This window comes from Amphiprion ocellaris, chromosome 16, assembly GCF_022539595.1.
Source record: "Amphiprion ocellaris isolate individual 3 ecotype Okinawa chromosome 16, ASM2253959v1, whole genome shotgun sequence".
In the NCBI taxonomy this organism is placed as follows: Eukaryota; Metazoa; Chordata; class Actinopteri; family Pomacentridae; genus Amphiprion; species Amphiprion ocellaris.
The window spans coordinates 19816185-19841082 of NC_072781.1; the positions used below are offsets into that span (position 1 = coordinate 19816185).

At 42.3% G+C, this 24898-nt stretch overlaps 1 protein-coding gene across 2 annotated transcripts in view; it reads right to left on the reverse strand.

Annotated features, from left to right (window-relative positions):
- The window catches only part of slc2a15a (solute carrier family 2 member 15a), a 54546-nt gene that overhangs the window by 12466 nt on the left and 17182 nt on the right, over nucleotides 1-24898 (reverse strand). For both annotated transcript variants that reach the window (XM_055018261.1, XM_055018262.1), the window contains exons 2-6: nucleotides 12719-12817; nucleotides 5042-5202; nucleotides 2821-2945; nucleotides 1043-1188; nucleotides 576-708 (exon numbers count right to left, since the gene is read on the reverse strand). In XM_055018261.1, coding sequence (XP_054874236.1) covers nucleotides 576-708; nucleotides 1043-1188; nucleotides 2821-2945; nucleotides 5042-5202; nucleotides 12719-12817 — 664 coding nt within the window. The remainder of the gene's footprint in view (nucleotides 1-575; nucleotides 709-1042; nucleotides 1189-2820; nucleotides 2946-5041; nucleotides 5203-12718; nucleotides 12818-24898) is intronic.

Below are 24898 nucleotides of genomic sequence, written 5' to 3' on the forward strand. Positions count from 1 at the left end.
TTTGCTACATGGTTTGCTGCTTTGATAATAGGCTTATCTAGTGTGCCTAAAGGGCAAAAATGATCAGCGAACTATTCCTTTTTCACCTTCAAATATTCAATTTGTTCATCAAATGCCCTGTTGTCATATCTTCATTGAATCCGTTTCATTTTATCACTTTTTCAATCTATAAAAATCAGTAACAACATCCATGTTTTAGATAGCTGTATTCACAAATGTTCTCAGCGGAGAAAATCAAACTATCATAAACATCATCTTTATTTTCTTTTTTACTAGTCCTGTAATGTTGTCCCCACCAATACAATTCATCACCTGTGCACAAGTGCACTATTCGAAAGAGGAGCGTCTGCAATTCTGCTGAAAATCTAAGCTGTAGGATTGTTTAATACCCTGGTATACCTTGATACTGCTCAAACCTTTTGGACATGGCTGATCATTGCTATAGTGGTGATACACTTCATCCGCACTCTTTTAATTGTAACCCTTAAGTGAGGCTAGATATAATTGAAATCTCCTATAGTCCATTCCTGTTTTGTCTCCTATTGTTGATGGGCAGCAGAGCCCACAACACTCACCTGTGATGGTGGCGTGGACGTTGTGCTTCTCAATCAGCAGGTACCTAGGACTCTCTGGGAACCACGGCAACAACATCAACTGGATGAAAGTGGGTAACACCACCACCGAGAGGAAGAGGGGCCAGTGTTCCTCCTGTAATGGTCACAACGTGGTTACAGGTGTACTGAGAGTGTCACTGTAGAGGGCAGCAATCACAATAGGGCTATCTGGAAACATTATAAGTGCTATTGCTGTAAACATTTTAAATTTCTGGTGGAAAGCCTGAATTCTGGGTTTCTTTAGAATAAAATGCCAGTTACAACACAGCTATATACTACTCTTGATTGCAATAGCAGATAATAGTATCTAGTAATATACAGGCTTAAAAATATATAATTAGATTTTTGGGTTTATTAATGTGGTTTTGCTGCAGTCCTTTCCACATATTGGTTGTTGTTGTTGTTGTGAGAGCGCAGTTATCCATTACCTTTCCTAGGAGCTCGTGCAGGCCGAGGATTTGGGCAGCAAAGACCCCAGTTCCGATAAATATACTGGGAACAAGGCCGAGGAAGCCCCTCAGGTTCTTAGGTGCTATCTCACCCAAGTACATTGGTACTACACTTAAAGAGATGCCTGTAGGAACAAAAGCAAAAAAAGATCTTTGAAACAATGCTCCGACTGTTTATTAAGATACTTTATAAAGTTTTGAAAGCAGAATTGAACTAGATTATTGCAAAGCATAATAAGTATCTGAACAAACAGTGTTAACAGAGAGATGTAAACTCCATGGACAACAGTAGATATATGCCTGAACATTCTAGCAATAGATGATAATTGGATGTAGTCATGCAAACTAAAGTGGGCTAAAAAGGTTAAGAGTTTTTAAACTGAATCTCTGGAAAGAGGTCTTAGGAGCATTTCTACAAATTTCAGCTTGTGCCTTCTCATGCACTGTGATATGAAAGTGTGAAGAGGGAATATGTATGCTTTTTGTTGGTGTGGTGGTCGTTATTTTTAGATTAAAGCAGCTATAGGTATCTTGTAAAAAGATAACAGTGCAAACCCTTGTAACTTGCTGAGCAGACGTAGAGTGATTAAATCAGTCGTTAGTTGCCAGTATTCCAGTCATCTATTCTGCAGGAATGCTCGCATTTACTGGTGCGAGGATTGCAACTTGTTAATGGAATCTCTTGGCATTTTGGGTATAAAAATTTATGTAAAGACAAATTAGTTCTGGAAAACTGTTACTAGAACTGTTCACTGTTTAATGACATGTTTACATTGACTGATTAACCCATAAAATAATCTAAAGATTAATAAATTCATGATTTAGATTGTAACTCTCTGTTGTTTATTCAGCCAGAAGTTAAAGGTGTGCAGTAGCCAGTGTGTGTGGAGCCACTGAGAGACTTTGATCAAAATCTGATTGTTATTCTCTCTTGTCTCTTTGGATCAAACCAGATCATGTTTGAGGGTTTTGAATTTCGTCATCTTGATCAATGTGTGTTGCATAATACGGCCTTCTTTCCTTTGGTTTCTGTCTCCATTGCAGATGTAGAACCAATTGAACGGATTTGCTTCAGTTCAGACAGCAGAACATTAGTATGGTCAATGCTGGGTTATCCCTTTAAGGTTCCGCTCAGCTATTTGGTAGAGCACATTTTGACTCACTATATCTTATTTAGAAATATTTTTTACTTAATTCCATCTCTACCACTCAGTTGAGGTACATTATGCTAAAAAAAGTCCAGTAGATGTCACTGTGTTTTGAAGTAGCATGCAGAGCAAGTTAGTCTGCTCACAGGAAGTTAGCATGAGCAAAATCACTCCTCACATGAGGCCTCTGTTTGCTGTGATTTTCAAAGGTAAAGTAATACTTTTGACATATTATAGTGCCTAAGGAGTTGCTGAACACAACTGTGTCATTTGAAATGTAAAAACAAAGATTTAAAAGGGTCAAATAATTTTTCTCAACCGTTTGCCATAGGTCAATATTTTAAAAACCGCTGGGTCTCTTCATGAAAAAAACATTGATTGTTGTTATTAGTGCCCCAAAAAGATAAGAAATATAAAAAATAATTTTTTCATTGCCTTTTTCTTGATGAGGATGTTAAAGGGTTATGAGGTCTGATTTCTTTATGCACTGCAGCAACATTATGTTGAAACAGAAAAGCCAAGCAAGAACAGGGACCTCTTCATACATTTTGACATGTAATGCACATGCACAGTAAATGCAGAAGCAAATGTGTATGTATGTGTGTTTACCTGAGTGAATGCCTGTGATGAAGCGGCCAAAGATGACCATCTCAGGTGAACCACATATCCTGCTGAAGCCCATGAGTGAGCCAGCAATAAACACCAGCACACTTGTGTTTATCACTGTGCCCTTCCTGAAAAAAAAGACACACACACATTCACACATTAGCAGCAGGCAGACATTCCCAATACAGTATATATACTCACAGTCATTGACATGTGTGCTTGTGTCGGAATATATTGTGTATATATTGTATACACCGATCAAGCGTAACATTATGACCACTTTCCTAGTATTGCGTTGGATCCCTTTATGCTGCTAAAACTCCTCTGACCCAGTGAGGCATGGACACAGGACCTCTGGGGATGTCCTGTGGCACCGGGATGGTGGCAGTGAATTCTGTGGGTCCTGTGGGTTACAGGGTGGGACCTACCTGGATCAGGCTTATCCTGGCACATCCCACAGATTCTCAATAAGATTTAGATCTGGGGAGTACGAAACCCAGGTGAACACCTTAGCTCTGTCATGTTCCCCAGGCCACTCCTGAGCAGTTTTTGCAGTGTGTCGGGGTGCATTAACCTGCTGAGGGTGGCAATCGAGGACTACTGTTGTCAGTGGGGGGTAGGGGTTGCTTGATCTGTAATATTTAGGTGGGTGGTACATGTCAAACATCTACATGAATGTTATCTATCTGCTGTTATCTCACAATCCCAAAGCAACGTGACAGAGTTTGACAGTTTTGCAAAGAAGAATGAGATAAATTTGCCATGTCCATGTGTGGAAGTCTAACTGAGACCTACTCACACAGGCTCAGTGCCATAACTGCAGCCAAAGGTGCATCGACTAGAGTGAGTTAAAGAGGGAGAACACTTTTCCACTCATTTATTTACAATTTCTATTTTTAATTCTTTTACATTACCTTGTAGAAATTAGTTTTCCTTTTGACATGGACAAATATTTTTTGCAAATCCTTGCCAAAAAAGTCAAATTAAATTGTCCATGATTCAATGTTGAAAAACAATAAAAAGGGAAAAACTTTCACATACTGTGTAGTCTTGTCTCTATCTGTTTACCTGTTTGTGGGCTAGTTAGTAATTAGATTTTGTATTATTTTATGTTATTTTGATGATAGCTTCCTGCGTGTAGAGCCCATGTCCAAGCTGAAGCAGTCAGCTCAGGTATAATCCTCAAGGAACTTCTCCAGTCACCATGCCTGGGTTGATCAATGGCTTTCCTGTTTTCAAGTAATTTCTTTTTGACTCTTAAGACTCTGCTCCTGAGTGTGCCTACGGTTAGCTCAAACCTTGCTCAGGCCCCTACAATCTTTGATCACTGCCTAGGCTAGGTCCTTGTAATGATGTTTCCCCTCTTCCTAGGTCAATGTCAGGTGATGTCTCCTCTGTATTTCAGTCAAAGTTGGCTGATGTGACATTCCCTGTGTTCCTGAATCTGTTTCTGACTCAGTCAAGACAAAGACTGTACCTGAGTCAGCTTAAGTTTCTCTTCTTCCTTAATCAGTTGAGTCCTGAGTGAGTTTTCAGTCACCAGAGTCAGCAAAAAAAAAAAACAAAAACAAAGACTGTTTCAGAGTTAACCAGCACAAACACTGCTGTGTGACATTTCCCCTGCTTCGGAGTTGAAGTCAAATGGAATCGTGATGATTTGGGCATGGGACCAGAATGTGGTCTTTCAACTAACGATCGGTTTCAGGTGTGGGATATCCCCCCTTCATCCTATTTGTTTGGCTACTATAGTATTAGTGCAGTTCAGTTTTAAAGATGGCTGGCTTGATCACAATTTGCCAAACAGTGACTGGCAAACTGCAGTAATCAACTCATAGTATCCTGTGTATTCTGTAAAATTTTGGAAGGACATTAGCTCATGTTACAGTACGGAAGAGAAGCAGTTTCGTGTTCTTCAGCAGCACAAACTTGACTTGATATTTTAGGTAAAACCTAAAGACTCCAAATCACAAGCTCTTTCTAGCTCACACACACCTTTTAAGAAGAAAGACTTGCAGAATTGAACATGGGCTCAGGTGCAATCATCTAGGAATCCATCGCGGCTGCTTCTATCATTCACTGTGCTCTCAATGCATCTCAAAAAAACTTCTAAATATACATATATACCTTATGATATACACACATTCATAATAGTCAAAATAAACCATAGAACTGGTGTATAATATAACATAATTTCCTGAACAATCTGTAAAAACAAATCTTTTACCTGCCGAAGCGAGTGACCAGCATGCCCACAATGAGGGAACCCAGCAGACCTCCGATAGCAAAGACAGACACAGTGAGAGAGTACATGAGGGTCAGGGTCTCTCCACTGAGTCCTGTTCCATTACGACTCACTACCGTCTTGTTGTAGAAGTCCTTGATGTACTGATAGTAGAAACAGGATGGAGGAAAAGTCAGATGACAAACATAGCATGAGAGGGAAACACTGAAAAACCACCGTCTATGAATGAAAGATAACTGAGTAATTACAGACATTAAAGCTTTGGGTTTAGTCTGTGGGTTAAGGGGGTGTCATAGTCTCACAACTTTCTGATATACTTATAGCATTTTGTGCAGTGACCAAATGTGTTGAGCTGTAAAAATACACATAGCTTGAGCTCTACAAAGTCTATTCTTCAGTTTTCAGGTGCTTGACCACCATTTTGAGGCTGAGTAGAAACTGCTCACCAGTTAATGAGAAAGAAATACATGAATTAAGCAGTAAAAGTGCATTCAGATAAAGAAGAATGTATGCAGATATCATGAAATTATGGGAATGATGAGGGAAAGATGCAAATTTGCTGTAACTGGAAGGAAGGCAATGGTGTATTGCCTGAGCTGAAAATTGAGCTACATTTTCAGAAAGATATAAAGATAGACTGGATTCCAAAAATATTTACACCTGTTCATTAAAAAAAAAAAAAAAACTACTTTGTTAGGGTTAGGAAACCTTCAGAATTATAGTTTCAATCATTAATGATGATACCAAGGTTATGAAGAACTTTGGAATTTGAAAACCAAAATCAAGACATCAGCTAATAAAGATGGGATTAACACAGGTGTGTTGAAAAATGACCAATGACTGAATAATCAAATGTCTTAGCTACATTTTCAGTCTTTCCTTTCATACTGGCATTTTTGCAGACAGAATGAAAATAGGGCAGATTATTTAAGACAAACACAGAGTTTACTAGCTAGAAATCACTGTCTGATTTCACAGCTTTTTTTGCTCGAAAAATTGTTCTTCCAAAAGTTATATACTTTGTTTAAAAATAACCAATTATTAAGTGAGTCAGAATTCCTTTTAGACAAATTACCACCCAGCTTCATTGTTAACAGAAAATTTGCAGCCTTCTAGCTGCATCAGTACAAAGGCTACTTTATTTATTTGAACAGTCATCTACAAAAGTGTAGGAAAGTTATGTCCTCTTTACCTTTTTACAGACTAATAAAGCAAAGTCACCTCATGCAAGCTCTGAAAGCCTACATGTTATAAAACTGTATTTTGTTGTAATAAAAGTTTTGTTTTTTGCAGCTCTGGCTTTGCTTAAACAGGTAAAGAGAATTTAATGCAGTGTTAATGAATTTTGGATTAACAGCCAGCTGATTCAAGACACTTCACAATATGCAAACATTTCAAAGCTGCTGATGTAAAACATTTTGCAGCAGCATTTTGTATTGTGTGGTTTGCACTGTCACCCCCAAGGCTCTGGGTTGGAATCTTGGCCTGGGGTGAGTTAGGTAATTTTAAATTGTCCATAGGTGGTACTGTGAGTGTGTTGGTTGCCAGTGACCTGTCCAGGTGAACCCTGCCTTCACCCTATGTCAGCTGATATAGGCTCCAGCCCCTTCATGAGCCTACAGAAAATAACTACAAAAAAACATTGTTCCATGGAAAAATAATCACAACATGAAACAAAAGAGAGAATGCAGAGCTTCAGAGCACAGATGGCAATAAACAAAACTAGAAATCCATTATGATATACTCACTGAAAACCTTAAAATCCACAACAAAAAAAATTTGAAAGTCCCAACACTTGGCTCTATGTGGCTGTGTCTTATGATGACACTGAACCAGCTGACTCACTTTTTAATTGCATTTTAGATGTTCAGGCCTTGATGTCACAGAAATTTTTTACAGCTTAACCAGGACAAGACAGATGTAAAGGCTCAGAGAGAGAAACTGGGATCTAAACTAAATACATTTGGTCTAAAATCAAGTCAAGAGGCAAGAAACCTAGGAGTGATACTTGATTATGATCTTAATTTTAAACCGCATATACGCTGTCACAAAAACAGCATTTTAAAAAAATATTTCCAAAGTGAGTCAGTTTCTCTGTCTGAGCAACACAGAGACTAATGCATACTTTCATAAGTAGCAGTCTAGACTATTGCAGTGCTCTCCTTTATGGTTTATGCAAGAATACAATTAATCAGCTGCAGCTGATTCAAAACTCAGCAGTACGGGTTCTCACTCAGACCAGAAGGAGAGCACACATTACATCTATTTTAATTTCCCTACACTGGCTGCCTGTTAGTTTTCGTATTGAGTTTAAAGCTCTTTTATTAGTTTATAAGGCACTACACCAGATTGTATCTCAGAGATGCTTTTATTATATGAACCAAGAAGGACCCTCAGATCCTCTCAGTCTTCTCTTTTAACTGTTCCACAGAGCAGAACAAAAACATCTGGCGATGCTGTTTTCGGCTGCCATGCTCCAAACTGTGGAACAGCCTGCTGGAGGATCTGAGAGTTAGAATCATTGACACTTTCAAACATTGGTTTAAACCCCATCTTTTCAGTCTGGCTTTTATGAGTGTGAGTGGAGGAGGAGGTGTGATGATGTGGGGATAGTTTACTGGTGACACTGTTGGTGATTTATTCAAAACTGAAGGCACACTGAACCAGCATGGCTACCACAGCATCCTGCAGCAACATGCCATCCCATCGAGTTCGTGCTAACTGGGACTATCATTTGTTTTTCAACAAGACAATGACCCCAAACACACCTCCAGGCTGTGTAGGGGTTATTTGACCAAGAAGAAGAGTGATGGAGTGATGACCTGGCCTCCACAATCACCTGACCAAACCCAATCGAGATGGTTTGGGATGAGTTTGACCACAGACTAAAGGAAAAGCAGCCAACAAGTGCTCAGCATCTCTAGGAACTCCTTCAAGACTGTTGAAAAACCATTTCAGGTGACTACCTCATGAAGCTGACTGACAGAATGCAAAGAGTGTGCAAAACTGTCATCAAAGCAAATGGTGGCTACTTTGAAGAATCTAAAATACAAAACATATTTTGATTTAACAGTTTCTTGTTTACAACACAATTACTCCGCCAAGGAGGTGGAGCCTGGGTGGAGTTATGTGACAATCGGTGTTGGTTTGTTTGTCTATCTACATTACTCAAAAACAGACAAACAGATTTGGTTAAAATTTTTCACGGAAGGTCAGAAATGACACAAGGACCAAGTGATTAGATTTTGGCAGTGATGCGGCTTATAGTCTGGAACCACAGATTTGTTAAAAAGTTCTGTATCGTTGCGAGATATCGGCACAGTGTCATTGTAACTATAACAACAAGTGAACACTACCTCAGCTGCCTGCTGACGATCACATGATTGCGATCCTACTACAAATCCACCGTTGCAGACTTATCAGGACTTATCTGTCGGAAATCATACAAGGAACAATTGATTAAATTGTGAGGGTGTTTCCAAGTCCCATCAATTCCCGCCCACAACTTTTTTCAAGATTTCAGCCGTTGGAAATGATACGACTGAGCAGCCTTGGCGGAGTACTGCGTTGAAGATTAAAGACAGTTTTACAAGACTCAGCTCTGGGACCTAAACTGCTACATCTATAGATAAATGCCGTATGTAAAATATCAAAAATATTGTTGTTTGTTTTGTTCACAAACTGCAGAATTTGAGATAAAAATTTTGGAACAAATAATCAAACCAAACTTGAAAGACTGTTTGATTAAAATAAATTGCAATTGAAGTTAAAACTGTTTCACTCTCCATAGTTGATGCTGATATTGAAAGAGTATTTGAAATTAGATTTTTGATGACAAATGACTTGGAAATCTCATTCAGTTCAATTCAATTCAATTCAATTTTATTTATATAGCGCCAATTACAGTCAAATTGTCTCGATATATACAGTGTATATTTTAACAAAGGTAGCCAAGTATATTTCTGTTGTGAAAAAACATAAAACTGTTTTTTAGATCATAGCTGTTAAAATCGAGGATGGTCGAGCTGTGAGGTGTCAGTGCGAACAACCGAGCCACTGTGCAGCCATGACTGAAGATGTTTCCTGATCTGCTCCTGTTAAAGTGAATTTAGCATTTAACCCTCAAATATCAGATCAGACGTTCTATAGAAGTAATAGTTACAATTTGAACCAACCTACTGAGCCAATCAGACAATGTTCCTTCCTAAATATAAACATTGTCCTTGTCTATCATGCGGATGGGATATCTTGGTGTCACAAGACCAATATTAACTTTATCTTTTTTCAACTCTCAAAGTAGTCTCTAGTATGTGAAACTTGTGTCTGTGGTTGGTTCGTGAGGGGATAAGGATAGCAGGGGACATTAGAATTGTTTAACGCTGAAGAATAGTAAACTCGCTGTTAGTTTTAGTTAAGGGGTGCTACTGAGGTTGTATTTTGGTTTTGGAAATGAACAGAATGGGGTTTTTTGTATTGGTTATCTTTCAGTTGCTTTTCCAGTTTGGCATCAGCTTCAGAGAGAAGTTCGCTTTTAGTTAGATTTATTTCTTTTATGTCAGTAGCACCCATTTGCCTTTAATCCCCTCACATTTTGTACTACTGTGAACTTGGCTTTAAAGTAAAAACCTGCTTATCTCTCTGGAAATCAGCGTTTGTACTGTTTTTGTGTTACTCCTCGGCTATCCTAGACAGCCGGGTTGTATCAAAGAGTCACAAAACTCTCAAACAGAAACTTCTGACAGAGACAAAAACATTCCAACAGAAAAAGCTGAAAACAAAAAGAGGAAAAGTCATCAGTACTTAAAAGACTCCGAGTGCAAAGTGGAATGTGATGAAGGCCAGGTACTAACTAATAATGACTATTGTGACAGTTATGTTATGGAGTCATGTATGACATGCCACAAACACTTCAGGAGGCTATGAGCTCATCAAGCTCAGAATCTTGGGATAAGTCTATGAAGGAGGAAATGGATTCCATAAGAGAAAATAAAACATTTACACTGACCACTCTGCCAGAAGGTAAAAATGCAGTGGGGAGCAAGTGGGTTTATACAGTCAAAGAAAACTCAGAAGAAACACAAACATACAAGGCCAGATATGTTGCAAAAGGTTTTAGTGTGATTGCAGGAATGGACAACAATGAGACTTTTTGTCCAACTGCAAACATGACATCTGTACGTATCCTAATGCGGCTTGTAGCTCAATATGATTTCATCAGCTGGACATTAAAACATCCTATCTACATGCTCCAGTTAATTGTGAGATGTATATGAAATAACCAGAAGGACTTGAAGTTAAGTCAGGCGAGACGCTATAGTCTGCAAACTTAACAAACCACTATAGGCCATGGTGGATATGTCTCCTGGTGACAAAGTTTTCTATTATGTCCTAAACATGGCTGGACAGGCTGCAGGTTTTCACTATAGCTTATTCCATTTTTTTGCTGGCCACGACAACCCACGTCATTCTCTCTATCTACAATGGATACATCCAGCACCTTAAAGAAAAAAGAAGCATAAAATCCTAAATAATTCCAGCTTGTACAATCAATTTCGGAAATAGAATAAATATGACATTTTCAGACCATTAAGGTCCACCACAAGCCATTGAAAACATGTATGTTTTGAGCTTTTTCTGTGAAATGTCAGTGGAGAAACATTTGAGAGACAGAGAAACATTGTTCCAAAGCTTTTGGGCTGTTACTGCAAAGGCCCACTCTCCCTTTCGCGTTAGTCTTGATTTTGGAACACTTAAAAGCAGCTGTTCTCAGGCCAGTGAGGTATCTATGTGTATTTATCTAGCTACCATCTAGCTAGTCCACTGGCTTCACTTGCTGATTGTCAGTAGCAAACAGTAGCAATAGCGATCAATGTTGAACGTTGACAAAGACTCAGAGTGAAACCTGAAATAACAGGAACCAGAACTAAGCTTGATACAAAACAACCACACTGACAATTGTATTAAAGGGAGCAGCAAATAATCGTAGTCAATAAAAATCAGTGACCAAATTAATTGCCTGCAAAATTCAACGCAATTGTTTTTGTGCTGACTCATGCATTAACGGAAGGGCATTACCACTTACTGGAGTGAATGGTGTTACTACCTGATGTGAGTGACTGCTAAGCATGCCTATATAAAAAACATAGATCAGTTTCTCACATAAATTGTGAACCACTTTACAATGAGGATTACAGTGATCCCTAGTGGACCTCAACGTACAGTAAGAAGTCCTCTAAGCTACAGTTACATTGGAGGGGTATGGCAAGAAATACATAAAATGGTTGGATAGCAAAGCACACCAGCAACATTCAGCGAGTTATCACAGAAACTGTAGGACCCTACTTTAATGCTGCTCTCAGTCTGTTTCCGGCCTCCACCTAACCCCTGTCAGAAGAGATATATGGCCACCTGCTGGTAGGTTAGTGGACCAGCAAATAAACAAAAATATTTTGTTGGCTCTGTCAATGTCTTTCCCTGCCCCCTCATTTGCATTCTGCTATGGCTTTTCATTGGTTTGACAGAGGAAACCAGCATGCATATTCAAACGCGGCTGTAAGTATACTAAGACAAGGAGAGATAAACCTTAGATGTTTTTACACAACAGAGATTACAGCTAAATTAAAAGAAATATAACATTAGGGCTGAATGTGGATTGATTGCTGATGAAATAATCACTGTTTAACTTCTATAAAATTATGACTGGCTCAAATTCTATTGTGTCGTGGCTAGTCATTTATCTAGAGATGATATTAGGCTCTCTTTTGGTCTTTACCGAATAGTTAGGCAAACATTTTCTTTCGTTTAGTGTCGGACCAAACCAAATAGTTACGTAAACAAACATCCAATACTGATTATCCCCCCCAATGATCAGGAAAAGGATCTATGCTTTTAATTACTGATTTGAACAGACTGAATGTACGCTTAAGTCAAACAAAACCGAGAGTAAACTCCACTGTACACCCACTCTCACTAACTGGGCCAGACGCTGCATTCCTTCTAATAAAATGCTGTATGACATGCAGTTCACATTCCTCACAACAAGCAGCCCTTCACAGGCACACTTAAGCTCTTTAACTATTTACATTCCCTGTGCGTGTCCAGCAATCGCACTCTGTGACAAAGTATATAAATATACACACAATTAGCTTGGACAAAGCCATCAGTTATCATCAGACTAACATATGCACACAGATCATAGCTGTTTCTACTTCCAAATGGACAGGTATATATGGCAGAAATATAATAAACTACAACAGTTATTAAAAACTGATTTCACATAATGTTACCTTTGCCATTTAAAATTTAATTCAAAATTCTACACTCTTGACTTTCAAGAGTGTATTTCTTTCACAGCATGGTGGGATTTACCTTTTTGGGGGGGTTGGGAGGGGTGTCAGCTTAAGACTTTGCTGTTGGGTCTATTATATGGTTATTTGATTTAGCACCATTTTATTAAGTCGCACTTATTAAGTGAGCACATAGGGCTTCTCAACACAAAATGCCAGAAAAAATAAAGTCAAACTTTAGGGTCTGCCTAAGTTCAAAAGTTCAAAGAAGTGCAGTTAATTAAATTACCAAAAATTACTTGACATGCAAGAAAAACAGGAGTCTGTGTGTGTGTGTGTGTGTGTGTGTTGTAGTTGTGTCTAAATCTCTTACCACAGCAGGGGAGTTGACCACCGCCAGATTGTAGCCATAAAGCATTGAGCTCCCAAAGGAGGAAAGGAATGCTACTGCCAACAGAGAACTGGTGAGGTGCTGCATACAGAGGATGAGAGATATGTTAGGAAGTGCACAATACTACATGTAGGTTTCATCAACAGAATAGTGGGGAAATGATATAACAAATCACTGGTAGTCTTTACCTTACACTAGTTGTACTGTTAGTGCTAAGGTTTCAACCAAACAAGCTGCTTTTTGCCATCTTGCTGAAAGTGATGCACACTAGTACTTTTTTCTCTTGCCATTGCACTCTACCGTAATGTGTCAGAAATGGTGCCTTCTCTCTGCTTAGTCACTCAGTCACACCTCAGTCTAAAACTTTCCTGAATGAAGCATGCATCCGACTAGGACAGGATTACAAGGATGACAACAATTGAAAGCTTTTTACTCCTTGCGCTGATAGTCAGGAGAGTTTCAGAGGATTCCTAACCAGTTAGCGGTTGCCAGGGTATGGTGTTCTGGCAGTGACATAAGACACATTCTGTGGAAGAAGATGTTCAAATTTTGCAAATGTTTCATTTCCCATCATTCTGTGAATACAACCAACAGACATGCAAATAAGGAGTTTATTCATTTTATTATTAATTCATTTGTTAACATGATTAAAGGTACTACTATTGGTACTATGTGGTGTTCTACTGGAAAATCTTGGATTTTGGCATCCAAGTTGATGAGACTTAGACACCAAAATAAACACTGTCCCAGAACAAGCACACACCTTCATGCAAATGGCAATCCCAAATGTCACTGGCCTACCCCTAAAGAAAAGTGCACCCCACCACATCGCAAGAACATCAAACAATCAGGAACATCTTGGGGAACATGACAATCACCCAAGATGTTGATTTGACCTCCATACTTCCTAAACTCATTCTGATCAACAGGATGCAGTGGAACAAATTTGATTCCCAGAGGCCCACTGCCAACGTCCTGGTGCCAGACCCCATTGGACACCCTGAGAGGTCCTCTCGTCCATGCCCAATGGTCAGAGCATTTTTGACCACACAAGGGGGACCAACACAATATTAGGCAAGTTGTCATCATGTTATGTCTGATGTATACCTACTGCCTTCACATGTTGAGCTGGTAATAGTCATTTATTAATTTTTACTGCCGCAACAAGATCAAAACTTTTTGGATTGCATAATTACATGTCACTTCGTTGAAAAGGCATCCGTTGAAAAGGACAGAGATTAGATGTTTGCAATGTGTTGATAATGACAAAATGTGATCAATTGTGTTTTTTGTCGGGAGATTAGGAAGAGATGTATTACTCTTCTGGGCAAAATGTCTAATTTGCAAGTACCTGAAGAAGTGAGCAGTAGGTAGATTAAATAACTGTGAGAGGTGGGTAAATGATCCAAATTTGCCATTAATGAATAGGTTTGACGTAGATTTAACTCCTTTTGAGTACCATGCCTTAAAGGTACCGTCTGTAAAGGAGGGTGGGAAATTATAATTGTTTCTAATAGGAGAAAATACTGAGGTAGTCTGGAAGTTGAAATGTCTTCTAAACTGCGACCAGATTCTAACTGAGTGATAAACCATAGGGTTAAGGCGAAACTGGCTGAGAGGAGGAGTTGTTTGTCGGCATAAAACAGACTTTATATCGACTGGGCTGCAGGCATACTCCATTTGGACCCAGACCTCAGGACTATTGGCTGGGTTTTCATCAGTCCAGTTCAGCATAGATTTTATATTGCATGACCAGTAATAGTGCATGAAATTGGGTAAGGCCAGGCCAGCAAGATTTTTATGTAAAGACATAAAAATCTTGCTGGCCTGGCACCCTTTTTGATTCTATGTGGCTTTCTGTTCAGGATAAAAGACAGTATTGTTGGAAAGACCAATAAGAACTATGCATTGCCCTGTGCATGCACGTTACGGGCTGGATCCCGTGCGCATCACATGCACAGGTGATGCACAGCAGCCGAGCGGAGGCACGAATGAATGTGTGCAGCGCATTGACTGTGCAGCGGAGGCGACGTAGCGGTGGAGTCAGGTGTGCATTGGAGTGGTGTGTGTGCGTTATTGACGACCCGTAAGTAGCTTTCCCTGCCAGATTTGTGCTATATGTGTTGTTATTTCTTGCGTTTGATTATTATCATTTCAGCATTGGACTTAAGCCTTAGTTTGACTTTATTTGGCAGACTTTAAGACACACCGTTAATGTGTATTTATGTTACATCTGCTAAATGGTTGTTTGTGCGTTATTGCATTTATTTTGTGTTTGAAGCAGCATGGTACTGTAAATTTATAAGTGTGTTACCAGTTAATTGCAGTGTGGTTATGTAGTGATTGATGAAGGCTGATAGAGATTTCCGTTTCTCCTTTTAGAACCACATTCACACAAACACGTTTAGATACCGTTGTCAGACCCCAAGGCTCCTGTATTGTACTGTGTTGCCAACGTTCATTATTAAAGCATCCAAACTGCAGTTCAACTCCAGAGGTGTTCTTACCAACACACCAAGGCGACACCAACCCACCTGAACCATCACCTAGCACCAGTTTTGACAGAGATCCTTTGAGCCGGATTGGAGGTGTTTCCTTGGATTCCTAGGCCTTCAGTATGCAGTACCTGGTACCTATTGGGGTGTTTCCAGTGGTTCCTACTCACCTTCAGCACCAGACCTACCCACCTGCTTACCTAAGAGACTATGATGTTCAGCTTGTGGGCCAAAGCCAAACAATGCAGCCACGGGAACCTTATGCAGCACAGTACGTACAGGGGCTGGAAGACAGCCACCACATGACAACAGATGAAGCTACGAGGATGACACCACATTCATCCCGCTCAGCCAGCCCTGTCAGCCAGAATGCAGAGTATGTAACACTGGATGCATGGAGCATTGCGGAGGAACAAGAAGTGACTAAGGAACCTGCTGACAGAGATCCCAAGCGGTATGCAGTCAGCGCCAGTGCACAGATGGTGAGGATACTAGACATTGGACCAGAGGCCTGCATCACCCTTCCACAGACCCTGGGAGGCTCCTGTAGCTACAGAAATGTTAGCACCACATCATGACAGACCTATCGGGACGCCACAGTATAAGCAAGTTGCTGAGAGTACTTATGACAGGTTCGCTTCATTTGGTCATCTTTCCTCAGCCACCGTCCATGCTCCACCACCGAAGTCTAACCTGCAGCCTCCTTCAACCCTAGTGCCACAGTTGCCTCCTCAGAGATCTGGTACACCAACTCATCAACCATATCCAGCACGTCAGCCAGTCATGCCCCATTCTTATGGTCACCAAGAGGTGGCGTACAGCCAATCTGTGGTCCACACCACAGGGCCAACAGAGAGAGATCAATCCCTGATGGACACTGTGGATAGGATGATGAGTGAGCTGCAAATCATTAAAGACCAGGCGAAGTTAGCTTCACAGAGGAACCCATCCTTAGCCGACCCACATCCTGGTGAACAGCCCTATTACAACCGTTCACCTCCAGCCCAGTATTATGGTAGGGATTATCACCCCTCAGACAGCCAGTTTTATGCCTGTGCATATCCCCCAGCAGCCTGTGATTGGTTGGAACCCACCAAGACCTTCAAACCCAATTACCTTCAAGCCAACGTAAATGCATTGACGCCTCAGCCTCAGTACAAGCCACATACTATGGCACACAGTGCACCTACGCAGCAGCCACTAGCATTTCTCAGAGAGAGAATGTACAGAGGTCCCATTCTAACCATTCCAGACTTCTGCAGAAGAGATCCTAGTGAGTTCACATGCCTCAAGATTGCTTTGGATAACCTCCTACCCCCTGATGCTACAGAGCTATTCTGCTATCAGGTTCTGTTGGACCATCTCAAGTTAGAGGAGGCTCGTCTTGTGGCCGATGCCCATCTGAACTCACCTACACCCTTTTCAGACACGATGGCAGGGCAGCATTGACTGACAAGTTTGGTCTGCCTCAAAGGTTAGCCCTGAAGAAAATAGCCACTGTACTGAATGCCCCAGACATCCATCATGGAGACTCTCAAGCCTTTCAGATGTTTGCCTTAGAAGTGCGTGCTCTAGTGGGGATGCTCCAGACCCTTGGGCATGAAGGTGCAGTGGAGCTTCAATGTGGGTCACATGTCGATCGGCTCTTAAGCAAACTTCCCTCTGACCTAAGATCGGAGTTCCGCAGATGTATGTGTCGGCGACCTGGCACGGGTTATAACCTGACAGACTTCTCAGAATGGCTGCAGTATGAAGCGTGGTGCCAGGACAGCGAAAGTCAAGCTAGTCTTAGAGAACCCAAGCCAAACAGTAAGTGGAGATGGGAGCAGAAGCGTGAAACCAAATCTTTTCAGCCTGCAACAGTACTTCATGGCACGAAGGATGACCCAGCTAAGCATACAACTGAATCAGCCCTCACTAAATCCGATGACCCAGGTAACAAGAAAACACGTCAGGCTTACTGCTCATACTGTGAAAGTGATGAGCACTTCCTCAGCCAATGCGACACCTTTAAGTCTTTCAGTAAGGACCAAATCATGCAGTGGATTAAATACAACCGGCACTGCTGGTGATGTGGGAGGACACATCAGGCAGCACAGTGTACTCTTAAGAAGCCGTGCAGTAAGTGTCACGGTAAACATCTCCAGATACTGCACGATGTCAATGTCAAGCCTGCAAAGGAAGGATCCTGCCTTGTCAGTTCTGCTTCAGAGACCCTCTACCTAGACAGACCAGCAGAGTGCAGTCGAGTTCTCCTGAAAGTAGTCCGGGTGATCCTGCGGCATAAGGACAAGTCCCTCGATACGTATGCGGTCCTGGATGATGGCTCAGAATGCACAATGCTTCTGCCTGCAGCTGCTTGGATTACAAGGACATTCAGAGATGCTAGCCCTGCGGACTATTCGCCAAGATGTGCAAACATTACAGGGCACCTCTGTCACTTTCCGAATCTCACCAACCAACCAACCTAACAGATCCTTTGTCATCAGTGATGCATTCACTGCCAAACGTCTTAGCCTTGCAGATCACACGTATCCTGTGGCTACTCTTAAGGCAAAGTTCAAACATCTCCAGCACATTCCTCTACAACCCTTCGACAAAATGAGTCCGATGTTGCTCATTGGGGCAGACCACCCTCACCTGATAACTCCTGTGGAGCCAGTTCATCTGGGACCCCCAGGAGGCCCTGCAGCTATTAAGACCATGCTTGGTTGGACACTTCAGGGTCCAGCAAGGCTCACCGAGATGCAGTTATCACCCCAGCAATGTTTGTTCACGTCTCTCAGTCCATTGGAATTGGAACTACGGAGAAATGTGGAGAAGCTTTGGCAACTAGACGTCTTGCCACTGCAAGGTGAGAAGCAGGTCACACGCTCTAGAGAAGACCAACAAGCCATTGATCTGTTAGTCTAAGACCATCAGAGTTGATGTCAATGGCACTCTCAGGTATGCAACCCTGTTGCTCCGGAGGAAGGATTCCCCTTTTCTCCAGGCTCCCATAGATGCAGTCATGCCCAGGCTTAGAGGACTGGAGAAACGCCTCCTGAAAGATCCAGAGAGTTCAGCTGCCTACCAGACAGAAATAAAGAAGTTAGAAGCGGCTGGTACTGTAGCCAGGTTACCTGTGCAAGTGACCCCATCTAGTGGTGAGTGCTGGTACATCCCTCACCATATTGTAGAGCATAATGGTAAAAAGAGGATTGTATTCGATTGCTCCTTCCAGTACAAAGGCTTCAGCCTGAATGAGTCTCTGTTACCTGGTCCAACACTTAGTCCATCACTGCTAGGAGTCCTCCTGTGGTTCAGAGAGCACCGCGTGGCAATAGTGGGGACATTAAAAGCATGTTTCACCAGGTGCTTCTACTGCCTGAAGACAAGCCCCTTCTGCACTTTCTTTGGCGTAACACACAGAGGGAAGAGACACCTCCAGTCTATGAGTGGCAAGTCCTGCCATTCGGGACCACATGCAGCCCTTGCTGTGCTACGTATGTGCTGCAGCGGCATGTCTTTGACCACACCAGCGCTGACAGTGAAGAGCGGTTTTCCATAGAGAGGTGCTTCTATGTTGATAATTGTCTGCAGAGCCTGCCATCTCCCCAAGAAGCTACATAAGAGATCAACAACCTCAGAAGCCTCCTTGCCTCTGGAGGGTTTGAAATCCACCAGTGGGCCAGTAACATGCCTGAGGTCATAACCCATTTACCTCCCAATGCCAGGTCGGATAAATTGGAGTTATGGCTAGCGCACGACAAGTCTGGGGCACACAAGTCAACACTAGGGCTGAGTTGGCAGTGTGATGTGGACACCTTCAGCTATAAGCACAGGCCAGTCACCTACCAAGACATCACCATGCGGAATATTTACCGGGTTAGCCACTCAGTATGACCCACTTGGGTTCATACTTCCCTACATTACACGGGCCAAGATATTAGTTCAGCAGCTGTGGGACAAGCAGAGAGACTGGGATGACCTCAATCTTCCTCATGAGCTTCTGGCAGCCTGGCACACCTGGGAAAGTGAGCTAGTGTACTTGTCACAGGTACAGTTGCCCAGATGTTACACCCCTGCTGACATGGATCACCCAGACACTAAGAGAGACATACATATCTTCTGTGATGCCTCCGAAAGGGCCTACGGTGCGATCGCCTACTTGTGATCTGAAGATGCCAAAGGAAGAGTTTGCATCGCATTCCTCATCGCATGCTCAAGAGTTGCCCCTTGTAAACAGGTTTCAGTGCCCAGATTGGAGCTGTGTGCAGCAGTAACAGGAGCTCAACTAGCAAAGCTATTAAAGAACGAGCTGACCTTCCAAAACCGCCACCTCATCCTCTGGAGTGACTCAACAACAGTCCTCACATGGCTGCATTCAGAGTCATGCCGTTTCAAGGTATTCGTAGGCACCAGGGTGGCGGAGATACAAGAAACTACTAATTCCAAGGCTTGGCGTTATGTTGATTCCTCTCAGAACCCAGCGGATGACCTCACTCGAGGAAAGACCCTGCAGGAGCTCCAGGAACCTAACCGATGGTGCCAAGGACCAGCATTCCTGCAGTTATCTCCTGAACAGTGTCCAAGTCTTCCTTCCGATGTCTACACTGAGTCAGAGGATACCACTGAGTTCAAGCGTTCTGCTTTCTGTGGACTGAATACACCCTCGATTTCACAGGGAACAGATGGGCCAACTTTCAAGACCTGGAAAGAGCTGGTGGAATCTCTAGCTCGGGAGCTTCATGGGGCGGCTAGTCATTCTAGTACGTATCCTCCTGCTAGCACCTATCAGGCTGCTGAGATGCTTGCCTTCAGAAGGTTTCAGCAGGAGAGTTTCGCAGAAGACTATGAACTCCTTCAGGCAGGTAAACCAGTGGCTTTCCAGAGTCGTCTTCTTTGTCTTTCACCTGAGTTTGACGCCATTCATCAAGTCATCAGAGTGGGAGGACGGCTTCGTAGAGTGGAGGACCTTGACTTAGAAACAGTACATCACATCATACTTGACCCAACGCACATTTACACCAAATTGCTCATTCAGGAGTATGATGCTAAGCTTTGCCACCTAGGACCTGAGCGGGTATTCGCTGAAGTGAGGTGCACTGTGTGGATCCTCAGAGGTCGCGAGGCAGTGAAGCGCCACCAGTGTCGATGCATTCAGTGTTGCCGATGGAGATCAAAACCCGCTGTCCAAAGGATGGCTGATTTGCCACCACCTCTACTTAGGCTGTTTAAACCAGCATTCTACTCTTGTGGAATGGACTTCTTCGGACCACTCCTGGTGAAGATAGGCCGAAGGACAGAGAAGAGGTGGGGCCTTCTTTTCAAATGTCTAATAACAAGAGCTGTGCACTTAGAAGTGTTATCTTCACTTGACCTTGATGCCTTCCTGATGGCACTCCAGAGGTTTATTGCTCGGGGTGGCAAACTGGCTGAGTTGTACTCGGATCAAGGAACCAACTTCCGAGGGGCGACAAAGAGTTAAAGGAAGCCTTTTCAAACCTTAGCCCTCATGTCCAGCAACAGCTTGCTGCCCAGCAGATCTCATTTCACTTTAATCCACCTGCAGCGCCACACTTTGGTGGTGCGTGGGAATGAGAATTTTGCTCAGTGAAAGCTGCCCTGTACACGACTGTTGGCTCACAGACAGTGAGTGAAGAGGTGCTCAGGACTGTACTCACTGAGATTGAGTTCATACTCAATTCCAAACCCTTGGGTTACATTTCAGCTAATGTAGCCAATTGTAATCCAGTCACCCCAAATTCCCTGCTGATGGGGTGGCTTGACAATTCATTACCCCAGGTAGTCTACCCACAATCAGAGCTCCTTGGATGCCGAAGATGGAGACACTCTCAAGTGCTCGCAGACAGGTTTTGGACTGCCTTTGTAAAAAATTACTTACCTGGTCTGCAAATACGAGGAAAGTGGCACACCCCTGCTCCTGACATCACAGTTGGTTCAGTGGTCGTGATGGTGGAGCCTCAACTACCCCGGTCCCTCTGGCAGATCGGTAAGGTAGTGAAAGTGTTTCCAGGGCCTGATGGACATGTTAGGTCAGCAGAGGTCCAGATCAAGGACAAAGTATTCACCAGACCCATTGTTCGCCTCATCAGGTTACCTGAGATTCCTGATGATGAAACTGATGCACATTGACTGTTGACTAACCATTTGGTCTTTCCAGGGATCACATTTGACTTCAAATGTGAGGGTGGCTGTGTTGGAAAGACCAATAAGAACTACGCATGGTCCTGTGCATGCACGTTACGGGCTGGATCCCGTACGCATCACATGCGCAGGTGATGCACAGCAGCGGAGCGGAGGCACATATGAGGGTGTGCAGCACATTGACTGCAGCGGAGGCGACGTAGCGGCAGAGTCAGGTGTGCATTGGAGTGACGTATGTGCGTTATTGACGACCTGTAAGTAGCTTTCCCTGCCAGATTTGTGTTATATGTGTTGTTATTTCTTGCGTTTATTATCATTTAAGCATTGGACTTAACCCTTTAAGCGCCAAAGTCGCAATACTGCGACAAGCAACATTGCTGAACATAACAAGGTATAGCTGCAAATATGGTGCCTCATGTAGTTATTACTTTACACCAGGAGATGGCGGACATCTGGAACTTCAATCTGAGCATCATTTGTGGGCGTGTTTTCATTCAAAGTTTTGGAGTTTATAGAGTTAGAAAACCGCCTCCCGGTCGCAGCAGAGCGCATGACAGCGCGAGAAAACTCACCATTCTGAGAGGTTTGTTCACTGTTGACAAAGTACTTTGTCAAGTAATGGCTGACTCAGATTCTGAAGAGGAATGTTCACCCTCTGATGAAGATGTTCAGTCGTCCAGTGAGACAGAAAGTGACGCTGCGTCTGTGAGTAACGGCAGTGAGTCCGTGCACCATGACAGTCCACAAGCAGCACATACTGGAGCCGATACTTTGCTTCACCGTGTCCGTTGTGGCAGGAGGGGACGTGGTGGGTGTAGCTGGGGTGGTCAAAACCCCGCTAATAGTGAGGTGGGTAGCGGGAATGCAAAAAACCGCGGAAATAGCGGCAGACGCGGGAGAAAATGCACTGATAATAGCGGCGGAGGCCGCAGTGGCGTTCACGGCCCTGCCGTAAATGACGATCATGATGGCTGGGTTTGCTTGAGAGATGAGGAACAGTATTACAAGTGGATCAGACATTTAGATGAGCCTGTTGGGTATCGTGGAGACAGGAATCTGACAAATTCTGAGCCAAGCAATGCCATCTTGATCGATAAACATCTGTAGAAGGTATGTAATCCATATGTCCGCCGCCTGGTGATGTCATAATATGCAAATTAGATGAGTGAATTTACTCCCATCACAAACTTTGGATCATACTGATGATTTTACTCATTTATAGTTTGCCTTTATTTCTAATCATTTTCAAGTTACAACCTTTTGAAAAAGTGATATCAAAACTGAATATGTTATTGAAAAAACTGTGGCGCCTAAAGGGTTACGCCTTAGTTTGACTTTATTTGGCAGACTTTAAGACACACCGTTAATGTGTATTTACGTTACATCTGCTAAATGGTTGTTCGCGCGTTATTGCATTTATTTTGTGTTTGAAGCAGCATGGTACTGTAAATTTATAAGTGTGTTACCTGTTAATCGCAGTGTGGTTATGTAGTGATGGATGAAGGCTGATAGAGATTTCCGTTTCTGCTTTTAGAACCACACACACACAAACACGTTTAGATACCGTTGTCAGGCCCCAAGGCTCCTGTATTGTACTGTGTTGCCAACGTTTATTATTAAAGCATCCAAACTGCAGTTCGACTCCAGGGGTGTTCTTACCAACACACCAAGGCGACACCAACCCACCTGAACCATCACCTAGCACCAGTTTCAACAAGTATGCTTTTGTCGAGAGATTTAAAAAAAAATTTTTTTGATCAAAATTGGAAGGTTTTGGAACAGGTAAAGAAATTTTGGCAGCACAATCATTTTGATCAGCTTAATTCATCCAGTGATGGACAGCGGAAGATTTCTCCATCTTTCCATGTCTTTTTTACATTTATTGAACTAAAACACCAAAGTTCTTCACAAAAAGTGATGAAAATGTAGATGTGACCTCAACTCCAAGATATTTAAAGCCCTTACTGACGGTTCTAAATGGAGAATGTGATGGTAATATTTGAGTGGCTGCCTGATTTATAGGGAACATTTTGCTCTTGTCAAACTTGATCGTATAGCCTGAGATTTTCCCAAATTGGTTTAAGGTAGTAAGTATGACAGGTATAGATGACAGAGGCTTTGCGACATATAAAAGGATGCCATCCACATATAGGGATATTTTATGAATAAGGCCCCCACGCTCAATACCAGCAAAGTCCTTGGCTTGTCTAAGGGCGGCAGCCAGAGGTTTAGTGGTGATAGCAAAAAGGTCGGGAGAAAGGCTACAGCCCTGGCGGGTACCTCTATCAAGAGGGAAGTAATCAGATTGTTGTCCATTTGTTATTATTGCAGCCAGGGATTGAGAATACAGCAGTTTTACCCAAGAGATAAAGGATCGCTCAAATTTAAATTTTCTGATTGATGAAAATAGATATTGCCACTCAACTCAATCAAATGCTTTCTCAGCATCAAGCAATATTACCGTTTCAGGAGAGTCAGATGGAGGGGAATGAATAATATTAAAAAGCCGTTGAAGGTTCGAACTTGGGCATCTTTTTGAAATGAAGCCTGTTTGTTCTGGTGAAATTATCTGTGAAACAACCTTTTCCAGTCTCATTGCTAACACCTTTGATAGAATTTTGCAGTCGACATTTAGCAAAGAGATAGGTCGAAAGGAGGTGCAATGAAGCAGATCCTTACCACTTTTTGGTAGGAGTGTTATAACTGATTTCTGAAGGGTTGGGGGGAGACTTCACACTGATAATGACTCATTATACATGGCTTGAAGTAGAGGGCTTAACTGATGGACAAATTTTTTGTAAAATTAAGAAGTGTAACCATCTGGTCCTGGAGTTTTGCCACGCTTCAAGGATTTAATGGCTTCCAGAATCTCTACCTTGGAGATTTCACCTCCTAGCATAGAATTGTGTTCCACTGGAACTGATGGGAGATTAAGTTTATCCAGAAAGAGTCTAAGCTGTGATGGGTCGCTGTCACATTCGGAGGTGTATAATTTACTATAATACTGCTTAAAAGCATTGTTTATTTCTGTATGATCTGTGAGTGTTTCCCCTGTTTGATTATATATTTTAGGAATGAGGTGAGAGGACAGGGCTTGACAAGATTGCTGGGCTAATAGCTTGCCGGCCTTGTCACCTGAATCATAAAAGTTAAACTGAGCTTTTGTGAGTAAATATACGGCCCAATCTGTTGTTAGTAAGTCATAGTCTGTCTGTAAACGTAATCTCTCTTTAAATAGCATTGGGGAGGGTGACACTGAGTATTGGCTATCAATGTTGGCAATAAGTTCAGAAATATTAAGTTTGGAGTCTCTCAGTTTTTTTGCTCTGGAGGAGTATTCAATTATTTGCTACCGAATATAGGCTTTAAGCGTCTCCCATAGGGTGGAGTGAGAGATTTCTGTAGAGGTGTTGGTGTCAAGGAAGAAATGGATTTGAGTGGAAACATGAGACACAAATTGTTCATCAGCTAGGAGAAAGGGTTTAGCCTCCAGTTGCGAGATGGCCTAATGCATTTA